The sequence below is a fragment of the Rhinoderma darwinii genome, chromosome 1 (assembly GCF_050947455.1).
Source record: "Rhinoderma darwinii isolate aRhiDar2 chromosome 1, aRhiDar2.hap1, whole genome shotgun sequence".
In the NCBI taxonomy this organism is placed as follows: domain Eukaryota; kingdom Metazoa; phylum Chordata; class Amphibia; order Anura; family Rhinodermatidae; genus Rhinoderma; species Rhinoderma darwinii.
In genome coordinates, this window is record NC_134687.1 from 593,884,671 (window position 1) to 593,901,298 (window position 16,628).

The 16,628-nt window shown below is 42.5% G+C and overlaps 1 protein-coding gene across 2 annotated transcripts in view; it reads left to right on the forward strand.

The window, feature by feature from the left end:
• KIAA1328 (KIAA1328 ortholog) overlaps positions 1 to 16,628 on the forward strand; it is a 124,039-nt gene that overhangs the window by 83,801 nt on the left and 23,610 nt on the right. For both annotated transcript variants that reach the window (XM_075840414.1, XM_075840407.1), the window contains 2 exons: positions 12,581 to 12,729; positions 16,510 to 16,606. In XM_075840414.1, the coding sequence (XP_075696529.1) occupies positions 12,581 to 12,729; positions 16,510 to 16,606 (246 nt within the window). The remainder of the gene's footprint in view (positions 1 to 12,580; positions 12,730 to 16,509; positions 16,607 to 16,628) is intronic.

Below are 16,628 nucleotides of genomic sequence, written 5' to 3' on the forward strand. Positions count from 1 at the left end.
TCTGCTCCACCAGTAATGTTGCTGCAGCATCAAGCTCTTCTCATGTGGACCGATTCTTGGCCTCCTATTTGCAGTTTTGCAGGTCCTCATACATGTTGTTATTTAAAGTGTGCCCATTAAACAATGTCCAAAGTGTTTATTGTGCCAAGCGGTTTCAGAGGGTTCTCCCTGGTGAGTCTCTTGTAGACACTGAATGAGTAGTGAGCAGCATAGATGGTTATCAGAAAATTGGCATTGAACAATCCAGACGCAGAACTCCAGGCTGAGGCTCGTTTTGCTCTGTACATGTATGCCAGTTATCTGATATTCTTTATATCCCCACCGGCTATTATTCTTCTCTTCTTACTGTAATGGAAATTATCTCGTCATACACTGACTTAGGGTGAGGTTGTGTTTATAAAAGAAGAGCTGCAGTGTAAAGCACAGGGGCTGGCAGAGCAGCAGCCTGAGCTTTAAAAGACAAGAGGTGAATTTCAGGCTACCTCAGACTCCAATAGACAGTGCAGCAAAGAGAGAAATCACTGAAAATAGCCATGCCCGAATGGAGCAGAACTACAAACACTGATGGAAATAAAGAGTGGGGTTTTGCATTAAATATATTTGTATCCTGTATTAGTAATACACCTTTTATTTATTAAGATCATCCAACTGAATTTTATGAGTACTTTCCCACAGTCTGGTCTAATCCATCTGGTTTATTTCCCTTCTACTCCTCCTGAACAACCAGGAACAATTAATGTTTCTTCTAATGACATCATCATAAATGCGATTTTAATTATAAACTAACACATCCGCACGATGCGTCCATTCTGCTGAACATTTGTTTAGAGTTCTGCTTTGGACAGGTTTATTGTGTGAAGTACAAGCGGAGGCCTCAGTCCACCATGTGGGAGCGCCATCCTGGTGCAGGAGAGATGGCCACTTCTACAGCTTCAATTACCCAAAACCATGACAAATACTCAAAACAAGCAGCATCCGGAGGCATCTTCTTATGAGCAGCCGGGGAGCGGAGCGGAGCGCGTGGCTTTATGGAATTGTACCAGGGTGTACTTGTGCTGAACATGAAGCCTGTATGTGCTCCAAGGAAGTTTGATTTTTAGTTAAATAAGTTTTTTTATTTTTATTTAGCTTTTTTATAGGGTGCTCATATTTGCATTATTACGTTTCACAATGCAGTGCTATTTTTAGCATCAAATTGACCGACTTATAACCGTGTCATGGCTTTCATGATCAACTGAACCCATGTCTGTGTGAACAGAGCCTTAGCAGCAGTGCTATAAATGCTGTACGGCTGGGTTCACACGACCCATTTTCAGACGTAATGGAGGCGGTTTTCGCCTCAAATTACGTCTGAAAAAACGGCTCCAATACGTCGGCAAACATCTGCCCATTACTTTCAATGAGCTTTACGATGTACTGTGCCGACGACCTGTCATTTTACGTGTCACTGTCAAAAGACGGCGCGTAAAATTACAGCCTCGTCAAAAGAAGTGCGGGATGTTTTTGGAGCCGTTCTCTCATACTCAAATGAAAAACGCTCCAAAAACGCAGCGAAAAACGCGAATTGCTCAAAAAAATTCTGAAAATCAGGGGCTGTTTTCCCTTGAAAACAGCTCTGTATTTTGAAACGTTTTTGACTCTACGTGTGAACATACCTTTACATTCAGTGACTTGTATAAAGTTTCTGGGGTATGGGGAAAATATGGCTAAGATAACCCAACATATGCAGTGCACTTAGCGCTGATCACCGGGAGCTGCTGTGGGACAATTTAAATTTTATAGATGGCCATACCAGCGGCTACGTGGGTCACAGCCATACCAACGGCTACGTGGGTCGCAGCTATACCAGCGGCTACGTGGGTCGCAGCCATACCAACGGCTACGTGGGTCGCAGCTATACCAGCGGCTACGTGGGTCGCAGCCATACCAACGGCTACGTGGGTCGCAGCTATACCAGCGGCTACGTGGGTCGCAGCCATACCAACGGCTACACAGGGCACATCGAGACATGGCTATGGGTATGTCCTAGAGTAGCTAGTTGGATGTGCCATATGCCAACAAAAGTGCCCCCTCCCTTACAGTGTGGTCCCTGAAGTTAGCGCTCAGAGTATTTTAAATGCCATGTATATTATGAAATTATAGTTCATAATTTAAAAATTGTTAGGTCGTCCTGTAACGGACACCCTCTCTTTTGTGAGAGCCGCTGTAGCAATCTGCTGATCACCACCAGTCACTTATTTTCCCTAGTATATCTAATACAAAGACTCAGCTCTCCACTCACTGCAATTCAAAAAAGACCAACCGGAGCAGGTAAAAAAAGAGGTGAAATCCTCAACACCGCAAGGCCATTCTAAGCACGATCATAAATATTACCGCTCAGACGTTGCAAGCAAAAGTCTGAAGTGGTCACAAAGGGTTCTCTTATCCCCCAGCCTGCATGCAGCAAAGGAAATTCCAACTTCCACTGGTGTGTTTCTCTGTAGTTCTGGTTCTTCTAGTTCCACAAAGCAATATAGCAGCGTGCTATGTAAGTTCTTTCAGAACTATACCTGCAGAACTTGCCGTGCCGCATGAGATTTTTTTATGTCATATGCCTTTTTATTCGGTTTATCTTGTAAGTATGGATTAAAAGCGTGGAGTTTGTCCTTTCCCAATGGTGGTGCACTGTTTTTGTTTTTTCTCTCTTGTTGGAGGTATAGACCAGCGATTTAAAGAACTTCTATAGCACGCTGCTATATTGCTTTGTGGAACTATAAGTACCAGAACTACAGAGAAACTCCAGTGGAAATGTTATTTTCTGCATGCAGGCTGGGGGATAAGAGAACACTTCGTGAACGCTTCGCACTTTTGCTTGCAACCATCTGAGCGGTAAAATTTCTGATAGTGCTTATTTACCCCGCAGTGGCTGTTACAGGTGAAATTTTAGTATTGCATGCAGCCATTCAAGTAAATAGCTGCAAGTAATACGTGGACATCCAAGCCCGCCGGAGTAGGAACCACTTAATAGCTCTTCGCACTGGCTCATAGTGGAGGGTCCGAAGTGGGAACCTTCTCTGCCATTCATAAAAATAACCCAACACATGTAATGCACTTACTGAGCGCTGAACGCATTGGGGATTATTTATTTTTCATAGATTCATGGCGGGGCACAGCCATAGAGAGGATATACGCGAGACACGTCCATACAGCGAATGGGGCAACCAATTTCAGCTCCTAGGGTTGGACCTCAGTGTTTCTTGACTTGTAGCAAAACTGTCTGGTTATGTACTTATGCAATACATCCCCACTCTTCTTGCAAGACTAGGGAGATTTACTGGACAGAAGTTTTGAAAAGTTGAACAACTCTTGTGAGCGAATTCTTACCGGCGCTATTGATGGTCACCCAACTTACCCTAGCAACCTATATTACCCAGAAATGAGCAATTCAGAACATCGGTTGGTGGTAAATGTGAGTGACGAGCTGTAGGTCCGCCATTACGTTTCTCAGGGTACGTTCAGATGGAAGTAATATGGGATGAAACATGGCAAAATTGGAATTTTTTTCGCAGCATGTAAATGGGATTTTGTAAAATAGTCAAAAGCATTGCACTGTAATTTTTTATATGGATGCCGTACTGAAAATTGGCAATAACTCCGCTACAATTGCCACAGAATTTGCACAATGTGTCTTTTTATCACTGCTCAGCCACAAGCCCCCCTAAATCCAGTCACTTACCGGCCCTCATGACCCTGTGTTGATGTGAAAGGGAAGGCTTTAGTAGGATTTGTCCCGGTCGTACCTGTTCTGTTTGCATCTAATGTCTGCGATAGAAATGAGAGCTATTCCCCTGTGATGTATTTCTGTCACGCATCAAGCTGGAAGACTTGTATAAAGGCAAGACATTGCAGCCATGCAATGTAATAAGGTAGACTCAGCGGGGTGCGGGATTGTACAAGGAAGGTGTTGTATAAATAGCAGACATTAAGGACGGAAATGTCATTCATAAATCAAAGACTTAGAGAGTGATTTGCATTTCTAGGGAGGAGGATTTTTTTCTATCGCGTCTGTAAGTAAAGGGAACAATCTGCTATTTAACGGTTTAAAACGGTTTAAAACGGTTTGAAGAACAAGCCCCCCTAAAATAATAATGAAAAATACTTTTAAATAGAAGTCTTTGAGTCGTCCTTTTCTAGAAAAAAAAATAAAAATTCTGCGACTGGCAAAGCTGGGTGGCCATTGGTAAGGCACCCAATAACAAATGCAAATTGTTTTGTGGATCTGCTGCAAAATCCGCAGCTGAAAATGTAACGTCTTAACACAGCCTTCACGCCTTTCATCCCAAATCAAGCTATGTTTGTTCAGTTCTAGGTAGTGAAGTAATAGAGCGCCCCTCCCCAGTGGTGTCTTTATCCTCCCTTCAGGATAATAGGGCTCCTTCACCTATCTCTGCTCTGTCAGTCAAGTTATACATGAATCTGCAGCGTGATTTATGTCGGCAGATCTTAAAGTAAACCTTGTGACAATGCATGAAGGATTTGGTATCATTTAGTTAAATTCCTTGCAGCAGAATAGATTGGCCTGCCTCGGTGTCTACATACGTCTTCTCAGGATAGCAGTTTTTGCGGTCGTATTTTTCATTTTTTTTTTCTAAATGTGATCTATGTTTCAAAAGATGCCATAAAACAAGTCCGCTTGGTAATATTGTACGCTGCCTCACCAATAGCCAGTGGCTCTGATGTCTTACCCAGTCCACAGCAGTGAGTGTGTGCCCTTTGGCAGTAAATGCAGTACAGTCTAAAAGGAGGACTCCCAATATCCATAAACTCTGAGCCAGAAGGATCTGTAAGACTACAGAACCAGTACCTCCCCCTTGGCACAGCTTAGTGTGCCCTGCTGTTTGCCTAGGCTGCTGCGCATGCATCCTCCAGTGCCTTGGGAACTGGGCGTTGAACCAGTTTCCGATTTTGAAAAATATAAAAAAAGGCATTTTAATGTTCTACATTTTGTAAAAATTAAACGCGAACTTGTCTATACCCCAAAATCGTCCCCAATTGAAGTATAACTTGTCCTGGCGGCTGCTGGAGGAAGCCTGATAGCGGCGAACGGAGGCCGCCAGCTCCACAGTGTCCATGTATTACACAGACAACCCAATTATTTTAATGGGAACGGTGTAATGCTTAATTTCCCCTGTGGTGGCGCTGCAGGCAAATTTAACTTTCTGCGAGGTTTCCCCACAGATTAGAGCTGATTGCTGGGGGGGTCACCCTGTCATCAGCTAATTGTTGGGGACCCTTCTTACAAAAAGGGCGTCCAAAGTATAAAGACTGCGGCTTTCTTGACTACTACGTTCGTAGATCTGCTCGTCTCGCCTGCTTGTACCCAGATTTCCTGCAATCAGAGATCTGATTCATCACGTTGTTGAGTCGCCTGTAAAAGCAGAGTTTATTTACAAGCAAGTTTCTCCGCTTACACTTAGAGAATGAATTTTGGTTGTCTCTAAACGGACGTTTGCTTTTATTGTGTGCGAGAAGCGGCGGCTCTTCTGTAAAGAGCACTTTCTAATGCTGAGACGCCTTGCCTTCGCCTAAAGAGGAGTAAATAAGACCCCATTAGAAGTCCTTCGATTGTGAGTAACATTGGTCCCAGTAGACCCTTTGTAATGTCCATTAACGCCTTTCCTGAGGATCCGCATCTCATTTTCCAGAGCCATTTAGTCAAACGTGCGATTATTTAGAAAGTTAATTCATGCATGCCGAAATGTAGCTTAAGTAATGCGAGGGGCGGAAGGTAAAGCTCTACGGAGACCGCAGTCCTTTTTGTTATTTAATGATCTGCCATAATTAACTTGCAAATTTGAAATAATTAGAACAAATTAAAGGTATTTAACTTCCCCATCCCTGATGAAAAATTCAGATTGCACCAAACTCTGCTCTAAATTATTCACAACGTGGAGGTGTTTGCTGCAATGTTCTGCTGCTTTATGGATATTCAGAAGAATACCAGCAATCTGCCGGCTTTTTTTTTTTTTGTTCTCTTCTCCTCGGCGCCATCATCCTCATCATCCATATTCCTGTACTACCAGTATGTGAACTGCACAGGAGTGCTGCAATATATATTCACACAATATGTACATAGGATCTTATACATTTGTTAATGAAATACAGAAATACCTTTTATAAAAACCATCTATACACTATATGGACAAAAGTATTGGGACACTTACACATTACAGTAGCCTTTACGACATCCCATTCGAAGTCCGTAGGCATTAACATTGAGTTGGTCCCCCCCTATGCTGCTAAAACCGCTTCCTCTCTACTGGGAAGACTTTCTACAAGATTTTGGAGTGTGACCTCATGAATGCTTTTCTGGATGAATGAAGAAAATTCAGACAGACACTGATGTTGGAGGAGAGGTCCTGGCTCGCAATCTCTGTTCTAGTTTTATCTCAAAGGTGTTGGATGGGGTTGAGGTCAGGACTCTGTGCGGACCAGTCAAGTTCGTCCTCGCCAAACTCACCCAACCATGCCGTTATGGACCTTGCTGTGTGCACTGGGGAACAGTCATGCTGGAACAGAAAAGGGCCGAACCCCAAACTGTTCCCACAAAGTTGGAATTATACAATTGTCCAAAATGCCTTGGTATGCTGAAGCAATAAGATTTCCCTTCACTAGAACGAAGAGGCCTAGGCCAAGCCCTGAAAAACAACCCCATAGCATTATCCCTCCTCCACCAAACATTACAGTTGGCACAATGCAGTCAGGCAGGTAACGTTCTCCTGGCATTAGTCAAACCCAGATTCATCCGTCAGACTAGCGGATAGAAAAGTGTGAGTCATCACTCCACAGAACACGTCTCCACTGCTCCAGAGTCCAGTGGCGGCGTACTTTACACCACTTCATCAGACGCTTGGCGTTGTTCTTGGTGATGTAAGGATTGCACACAGCTGCTCGGCTATTGAAACCTATGCCATGAAGCTACTGCGGCACAGTTTTTGCGCAGATGTTAAAGAGAACCTTTCACCTGCCTATACATGTGCAGCACAAACACTGGGGCACTTTCAAAAAAAATTCCTACCCTAATCCGTTGTTTAGATATCGGTGCCATTCTATTTGGCGCCTGATAGTTAAATAACCCCCTGAACTCCCAATGGGGCATGTAATTGCAAGGGGGCGTGTTACTATGGCTGTGACACTGTCCAATCAGCTACGGACAATGCCACAGCAAGAGCTGGAGAGAGGAGAGCGCACCTCGGAGCTGCGCACGCTCTCGCTCGCTCTACAACTCTCGGCAGACAAGACTGCAATCTCTCGCCCCCTTGCCATTACATGCCCCATTGACCGTTCAGGGGGTTATTTAAATATCGGGCGCCAAGTGTAACATCACTGATATCTAAATAACGGAGGAGGGTAGAATTTTTTTTTTAAAGTGTCCCAGGGTTTGTGCAGCCCTGCCAATTATATGCTGCACATGTATGGACAGGTGAAAGGTTCTCTTTAATGCCAGAGGAGGTTTGGATCTCTGTAGCTATTGAGTCAGAGCGTTGGCGCCTTTTATGTACTATGCGCCTCAGCACTCGGTGACCCCGCTCTGTAACTTTTTTGTGGTTACTAAACACTTCCACTTTGTAATATCACTCACAGTTGATTGTGGCGTTTCTAGGAGGGTAGAAATTTCATGAACGGACTTGTTACAACGGTGGCGTCCTACTACAGGACTGCGCTGGAATTCAGTGATCTCTTTAGAACGACCCATTCTTTCACATACTGTATGTTTTTATAAAGGCGGCTGCATGGCTACTGCTGGATTTTATATATCTGAGGCAAATGGGACTGAATGAAACGGCTGAATTCAATAATTAACCCCTTAAGGTCCGAGCCTATTTTTCATTTTTCACTTCTCGCCTTCCAAGAGCCAGAACATCTTTATTTTTCCAATAGAGTGGTGTGAGGGCTTATATTTGTTGTAGTTGTAGGAGTTGTAGTTTCTATTGGTAGCATTTAAAGTACCATATAATGTATAATTGGAAAAACTGATTCCTCCATTATTTATTTTTTGGGTTTCGTTTTTACGTCTTTCACCACGTGGTAAAAACAACTTAACTTTATTCTGTGGCTCAATACGATTACGGTGATCTCAAATCTATATAGATTTTTTTTATATTTTACTACTTTAAAAAAACAAGCTTTTTGTTTCACCACATTCTGAGAGCCATAACTTTGTTTTTCCGTGCATTGAGCGGTGTGAGGGCTTATTTTGTGCAAGATGAGCTGTAGTTTTTATTGGCACCATTTGTTGGTACATTTGACTTTTTGATCACTTTTTATAACTTTTTTTGGGAGCTAATGTGTCGTCGTCCCCCCCCCCCCGCACCATGACGTACGGGTGCGTCAAGGGGTTGAGAGGTATCCCAATACTTTTGTCTATGTAGTGTATGAGCTGGAGATGGGTGAGAGATCTGGAAATGAGGTGTGAGAGCGATATGGAGTACTATATTGGGGAAAGCTAGGCAATAGTAGGGCTCACCCAAGTTTTGTCAGCCAGCTAGTTCATAATTCAGCACATGTTCGGTTCAGAAAATTGGGAAAACTGGATAGCAACCCTTGCTGGACATGTCTGTCATATTGGAGGTCACTCAGCTGTTCTACAACCTACACAGCAGGGAGATATACCACTGCATATTGTTGCCAAGCTCAACCACTTACCGGTCACACATAGAAACCCTGCAAATCTTCTTGCCATTCCTTGTACGTTTTCTCCTGTCTCTTTTAACTGTGCTCTCTGGAATTCTCGGTCTGTGTGCAACAAGCTCACCTTTATTCATGACTTCTTCCTTTCTAACTCTCTCAACCTCCTGGCTCTTACAGAAACATGGCTACACCTGTCTAACACTGCTTCCCCTGCTGCCCTATCTTATGGTGGTCTCCAGTTCTCTCATGCCCCCAGACCTGAGAACAGGCAGGGTGGAGGAGTAGGTATACTTCTTTCCCCACACTGCACTTTTCAGGTCATTGCCCCGGTCCCCTCACTCACATTTCCCTCTTTTGAAGTCCACACCCTCTGACTCTTTCACCCTTTTTCCCTCCGAGTGGCAGTTGTCTACCGCCCCCCGGGCTCACCCCGCCAATTCCTGGATCATTTTGCTGCCTGCCTTCTACAATTTCTATCCTCTGAAACACCCACTCTCATCATGGGTGACTTCAACATCCCCATTGATAACCCAATCTCCCCATCTGCCTCCCAGTTTCTATCTTTAACCTCGTCCCTAGGTCTGTCGCAACTTACTAACTCTCCTACACATGAAGACGGGCATTCACTTGACCTGGTCTTCTTCCGGCTCTGCTCAGTTTCTGACTTTATTAACTCTCTTCTCCCGCTTTCTGACCACAACCTTCTCTCCTTTACTATCAAATATTCTCTGCCTTCTAAGGCCATGCCTACGTATCAAACATACAGAAATCTACATGCCATTAACACTCAAACTCATAGACAGTCTACAGTCCTCATTGTCCCCTATCTCTTCCTTCTCCAGTCCCAATCTGGCTGCCAAACTTTACAATAACACACAAGAATGCATTGGATGAAGCAGCCCCCCCCCCTACACTCCGAACCCCCCGACAAAGACGACGACAACCCTGGCACATGCCGCGATTCCGCTTCTTCAGCGGTGCTTGAGATGTGCCGAACGACTGTGGAGAAAATCTCATTTGGCTGAAGACTTCCTCCATTACAAATTTATGCTCAAAACTTACAACTCTGCCCTTCACCGTGCCAAACAAGTCTATTTCACTTCTCTCATCTCCACACTATCCAATAATCCAAAACGCCTCTTTGATACTTTTCACTCCCTCCTTAGTCCTAAAGTGCAGACGTCAATCACAGATCTCAGTGCTGAAGACCTGGCCACTTATTTTAAAGTTAAAATTGACAACATCCGCCATGATATTATCTCCCAGTCCCCGAGTAACATCGATCCCCTTCCCTCCCGCACTCCCTCTTCTTCACTTTCAGCATTTGACCCAATAACAGAAGAAGTCCCTAGGCTCCTCTCTTCTTCTCGTCCTACTACCTGCCCTAGTGATCCTGTCCCCTCACACCTCCTCCAGTCCCTCTCCCCGGCTGTCACTAGTCACCTGACTAAAATATTTAACCTCTCTCTTTCCTCTGGTATCTTTCCCTCCTCTTTTAAACATGCCATTATAAACCCATTACTGAAAAAAACAACTCTTGACCCATCCAGCACTGCTAACTACCGACCAGTCTCTAATCTGCCCTTCATCTCCAAACTCCTGGAACGCTTGGTCTACTCTTGCCTTATCCGCTATCTCTCTGCCAACTCCATTCTTGACCCCTTACAATCTGGTTTCCGTACTCTACACTCCACAGAAACTGCCCTTACTAAAGTCTCAAATGATCTCTTGGCGGCTAAATCGGAGGGTAAATCCTCTCTCCTGATTCTTCTGGATCTCTCTGCAGCCTTTGACACTGTAGACCACAAACTCCTACTTAACATGCTCCACTCTATTGGCCTCAAGAACGCGGCTCTCTCTTGGTTTTCCTCCTATCTCTCTGACCGCTCATTCAGTGTGTCATTTGCTGGTTCCACTTCTTCTCCTCTTCCCCTTGCTATCGGGGTTCCTCAGGGATCAGTCCTAGGTCCGCTCCTCTTCTCTATACACAGCCCCTAGTGGACAAACCATCAGCAGATTTGGCTTCCAGTACCATCTCTACGCTGATGACACCCAATTCTATGCCTCTTCCCGTGACATCACCCCTGCTCTAATACAGAATACCAGTGATTATCTGTCCGCTGTCTCTAACATCATGTCCTCTATCTGAAACGGAATCTTTCTAAAACTGAGCTCCTTGTGTTCCCACCATCTACTAACCTCCGTAAACCTGATGTCTCCATCTCTGTGTGTGGCACTACCATAATACCTGGGCAGCACGCCCGCTGTCTCGGGGTTATTTTTGACTCCGATCTTTCCTTTACTCCTCACATACAATCACTTTCACGCTCCTGTCATTTTCACCTCAAAAATATTTACAGAATCCGCTCTTTTCTTACTGAGGAAACAGCCAAAACTCTCATTGTTGCTCTGATTCACTCTCATCTTAACTACTGTATATATATTTATGACCAACCGCTACACCAACGCCTCTAATCTGTGCCAGTCACTGCACTGGTTGCCCATCCCCTCCAGAATAAAATTCAAACTTATTACTCTCACCCACAAAGCTCTCCACAGTGCTGCACCTCCTTACATCTCCTCCATCATCTCTGTCTACCACCCTACTCGGGCTCTACGTTCTGCTAACAACCTTACATTAAAATCCTCCATAATCCGAACCTCCCACTCCCGTCTCCAAGATTTCTCTCGTGCTGCACCAGTACTCTGGAATGCGCTACCCCAGACAATCAGATTAATTCCCAATATCCACCATTTTAAACGTGCCCTGAAAACACATCTATTTAGACAGGCCTATAACATTCCCTAATCTGACTCCTTTCCATGGCCCCCCTTTTAGATTAGTCATCAGAATAAGATTCCCTCACACTCCTTCTCTTCAGGTCCGTCATACATGGATACTGGCTGGTGACCGGCTCATGCAGATTTATGTTACCACCGCATGTGTATAAAAATGGCCGGACCATTGTACAGAACAAACACTGTTACACTTTGTGTCTCCCTTATTTCCTCATAGATTGTAAGCTCTTGCGAGCAGGGTCCTCACTCCTCAGGTTTGAATTGTAAATTAACTTTGTCACTATGTAATGTCTGATATTGTTTGTTTCATGTTCTCTCTAAATTGTAAAGTGCTGCGTAATATGTTGGCGCTATATAAATAAAGATTATTATTATTGCATAACCTGGAAGATTTGCCATTCAAACACTAGGAAAGTTGTATCAAATTCCTTGGTTGTGACCTTATTGATTGTCAGCCTTTCCAGAAAGGGCTGAATAGGAGGATATTTTACAACTTGACATTTATTTTCCTTCATTCTGGTTCGTAAACCAAATGACACTTTTACTGTCTTTTCAGGTCCGTTATTTATTTTATCGCAAACTGCGTTGGCTCTCAATTTGCCGGTAGACTCTCTATTGGTGGCCATTGCCTGGATTTGGTCAAGGGGGTATTGACGATGGTGGGGAATTACAGAGGTGTGTGTGTGTGTGTGTGTGTGTGTGTGTGTGTGTGTGTGTGTGTGTGTGTGTATATGCGTACAGAGTGCTTGGAAGTTGGCACGCAGTTCTTTGAGGGCACTGTCCTGCCGACCACTCTGCCTCCCTAGTTACTCATACACACCTCTCTGCCACTATGTGAGGAATATGGTCCATGTCCTGATCTGTATTATCTCCAGGGTATTGCTGGCCATGTGTGCTGGGCTTTGCAACACGTTTTCAGGTAATGGATGTCATAGTCTCTGAGAGGATGAATATCAAGACTTTTTGGCCTAAGCATACTTGGATCCTGGGCCTGGCAGTACCAGCTCTGATAAATTCAATGTCCTTGTTCTCGGTCTGTTTCAAGTGGTTTGATATTTGTTCGTTGCATACTTTATATTTGAATGTTTGTTTTTTTTGTTTTTCCTTGCAGCCCAGTGATCCCGACCCCTCCATCCAGTAAGAGTAGAAGAAAGCCACAAAGTCCCAGCAAAAATGTGTCAGAAGGAAGAGCTTCCGGATTAGATGTCGAGGGCCAGGAAGACGGGTCATATGTCCGACCACAGTCCACTGTCAGTAAAGGTAAGAGGCCCCAATCCCGGAGAAATAAAAAGATTATAATACATTGTAATTCCGCATCAATGGTATTTTTGGATGGCTATTAAAAGGTATTTTCTGTAATCCAGCATCCAAAAGTCTGAAAATCTGCGGCTTGTTTCCAGCGCAAAACTAGAGTGCAATATAGAATTTCACAAACCCAGAAGCAAAAAACAATTCTCTAAATGAAAACTGCAGCAGATCTTGTGTCAACTTTTGCTTTGGAGCCCTGGTCTTCCTGAAGACTCCCTACTGCAAAAGTAAGCAAAGTCTATTAATCCAGCATCAATAGGTGTCAGATAATTCTAGATTATCAGACTGTCCTAGATAAGTATATACAACACGTAAGGTTGGAGAACCTTCAGGAAGACTGAGCCCAAAATAAAATGTTCTAACATCTGCAGCTATCACTTTATTAGTCAGAGAAATTTCCTCTTTGGACACTGCTCAGTCTTCTGCTTCTGGTCCTTTGAAGATCCATATTTTATTGCCGTTCGGTGCGGAGGATAAATTCTTGGATTATCAGACTTTCTGGAATATTTGATGCTGGATTACAGGAATTTCACTGTATTAAACATCTCATTAATCCAAAAAGTGGTAGAACCCCTTCATTTTACACCAAGAGTTTAAAGTCGTTTTCTCATTAAGATAGTTTATTACCAATCCACAGTATAGGTAATACATTTCTGATTTTCGGTGCTGGTCCGACCGCTCTATTCCATTTATACTGGTCTGCCGGAAATGGCAATCCGCTATTTCCAGCAGCCCTAAGGAAAGAGAATGGAGCAGTGGCCAAACGTGTGCAGTTCCACGCTATTCATATGGGACACTCCGGGAACCCTGTACTCCGGATTGGTGGTGGTGTTAGCGGTGAGACCCCACCGATCTGACATTTATCTCCTGTGGATATGAGAGAGCTCCTTTTCAGATTCTATTTTTTGTGCTTTCTCCCCCCTTCCCCTTTTGTGCACCGTTGTGTTGCGGCCATCATACAAATAAACACAATACAAAACAAAAAAAGCTAAGAAATTGCAAAGATTTGATCTGGAAGTAAAGAAATAACCTGTGACGCTCGGCCAGGCCGTCTTTGTATTAGAAGAAGTTTTTCCCTTTCGCTCCAAATAGTGTCGTCATGTTGAACCCAAGTGGCAGGCAAGGTTAATCCCTTTCACTGCACCGCAACAAAAGCTCAGAGTCTGCAGACGACTTGTGTCCAGCAAAAATCAATTTCTAATTTGAAGTAAAATCAGTTTTGACTAACAGGGTTCAGGCCCTATTACTGGGGCTGTATAGTCCGCTGACATTTCAGCGCTTTGTGTTTTGCTCATGGAATTCAGTCATTTTCCAGCTCTTCAGTCCGGGATGAGGCAGCGTCAATCAATGCGTCTTGGAAGATTGCGCTTTCTGAGCTATATTTATATGAAGTCCCTTCCACGGTGCAGGGATTGCTGTATTAATGAGAATATTTAGTAGTGCCATGAAGGGAGCAGTATACAGCAATGTAAACCAGGACCAAAGACAATGGTAATCTCATCATGACCTTTTTAAAGGGATGCTACACCTGCAGGCTATCTTTTCTGCGCTTACTATACAATTGTATTTACCTTTCCTACAATTAGTTTCTTCCTGAACAGGAATTTTGCTCCATTTTATCAGCTATCTCAAGTGGGGAAAGGCTGACCATAGCGTTCCTTGATATGCTACGTGCAGTAGGTTTAGTAGTGAAGTTTGTCCCATGATCACGACTTTGCCACATCTCCAGTGCTTAGAACCTCCAGACATCTTTACATCTATAGCTGTGACTGATCTCAGCTGCTCCTCTTATAACACTGCTGCACATTTATTAGCTCCGGACTTTAGGAACCCTTTCAAATGGCTAGGGCTGTACTCGGTCTTGGAGAAAACAGGTAGAAAGATGTCAAGTTTTTTGTACATTTTTACTAGCAAAGTCCTCTCAACGGAACAGTATTATAGTAGTTATATTCTTGTACATAGAGGGCAGTATTATAGTAGTTATATTCTTGTACATAGTAGCAGTATTATAGTAGTTATATTCTTATACATAGAAGCAGTATTATAGTAGTTATATTCTTGTACATAGGGGGCAGTATTATAGTAGTTATATTCTTGTACATAGAGGGCAGTATTATAGTAGTTATATTCTTGTACATAGTAGCAGTATTATAGTAGTTATATTCTTATACATAGAAGCAGTATTATAGTAGTTATATTCTTGTACATAGGGGGCAGTATTATAGTAGTTATATTCTTGTACATAGAAGCAGTATTATAGTAGTTATATTCTTGTACATAGGGTTCAGTATTATAGTAGTTATATTCTTGTATATAGGCGGCAGTATTATAGCGGTTATATTCTTGTGTGTATATATAGGGGGCAGTATTATAGCAGTTATATTCTTGCACATAAGGGCCAGTATTATAGTAGTTATATTCTTGTGTATAGGGGGCAGTATTATAGTAGTTATATTCTTGTATATAGGGGTAATATTATAGTAGTTATATTCTTGTACATAGGAGGCAGTATTATAGTAGTTATAGTCTTGTACATAGTAGCAGTATTATAGTAGTTATATTCTTGTATATAGGAGGCAGTATTATAGTAGTTATATTCTTGTACATAGGGGCAGTATTATAGTAGTTATATTCTTGTATATAGGGAGCAGTATTATAGTAGTTATATTCTTGAACATAGGGGAAGTATTATAATAGTAGTTATATTGTACATAGGAGGCAGTATTATAGTAGTTATATTCTTGTACATAGGAGGCAGTATTATAGCAGTTATATTCTTGTACATAGGAGGCAGTATTATAGTAGTTATATTCTTATCCATATTCAACATTATTAAAATAGTTATGTTCTTATACATAGGGGGCAGTATTATAGTAGTTATATTCTTGTACATAGGAGGCAGTATTATAGTAGTTATATTCTTGTACATAGGAGCAGTATTATAGTAGTTATATTCTTGTACATAGGGAGCAGTATTATAGTAGTTATATTCTTATCCATATTCAACATTATTAAAATAGTTATGTTCTTATACATAGGGGGCAGTATTATAGTAGTTATATTCTTGTACATAGGAGGCAGTATTATAGTAGTTATATTCTTGTACATAGGAGCAGTATTATAGTAGTTATATTCTCGTACATATGGGGCAGTATTATAGTACTTATATTCTTGTACATAGGAGGCAGTATTATAGTAGTTATATTCTTGTATAGAGGGGGCAGTATTATAGTAGTTTTATTTTCTTGTTCATAGGGGGCAGTATTATAGTAGATATATTGTATATAGGAGGCAGTATTATTGTAGTTATATTCTTGTACGTAGGAGCAGAATTACAGTAGTTCTAGTCTTGTTCTAGTCTTATTGTAGTACTCGGTGCTGGTATACTTATAAAATTATATATATTCTAATTATATGATATATAAATATTAAAGTAATGCATTCAGTTTATTAGAACACTGGCTGAAAATTGTCAACCATTAGGTGATCCAGAAATGGGCTCACAGCAGTTGTTCCAGAGTGCATTAGCAGGGGGTAACATTGAGCACAGGAGAATGCTCCTTGGGGACAATAAAAATAACTCCTCAAATATATCTTAATCCCTACCTCCATACACACTGATTAGAATTACCTATACATATAATAAATCACTGCAGCTCACAGCAGAATCCCCTAGCGTTCCCTTAAGTGGTTGTTTTTTTCATGTTTTGCCTACCGTTCTTTTTGCTCCAGGTTGTAGAAAGGATGCCGCTACCTCTCCTATAATGAAAAGTTCCAGGATAGAAATGAAAACTGCAGGGACATCACCACAGCACAGAGATCTCTACAGGTAGGAGAGAAGGCTGACAACA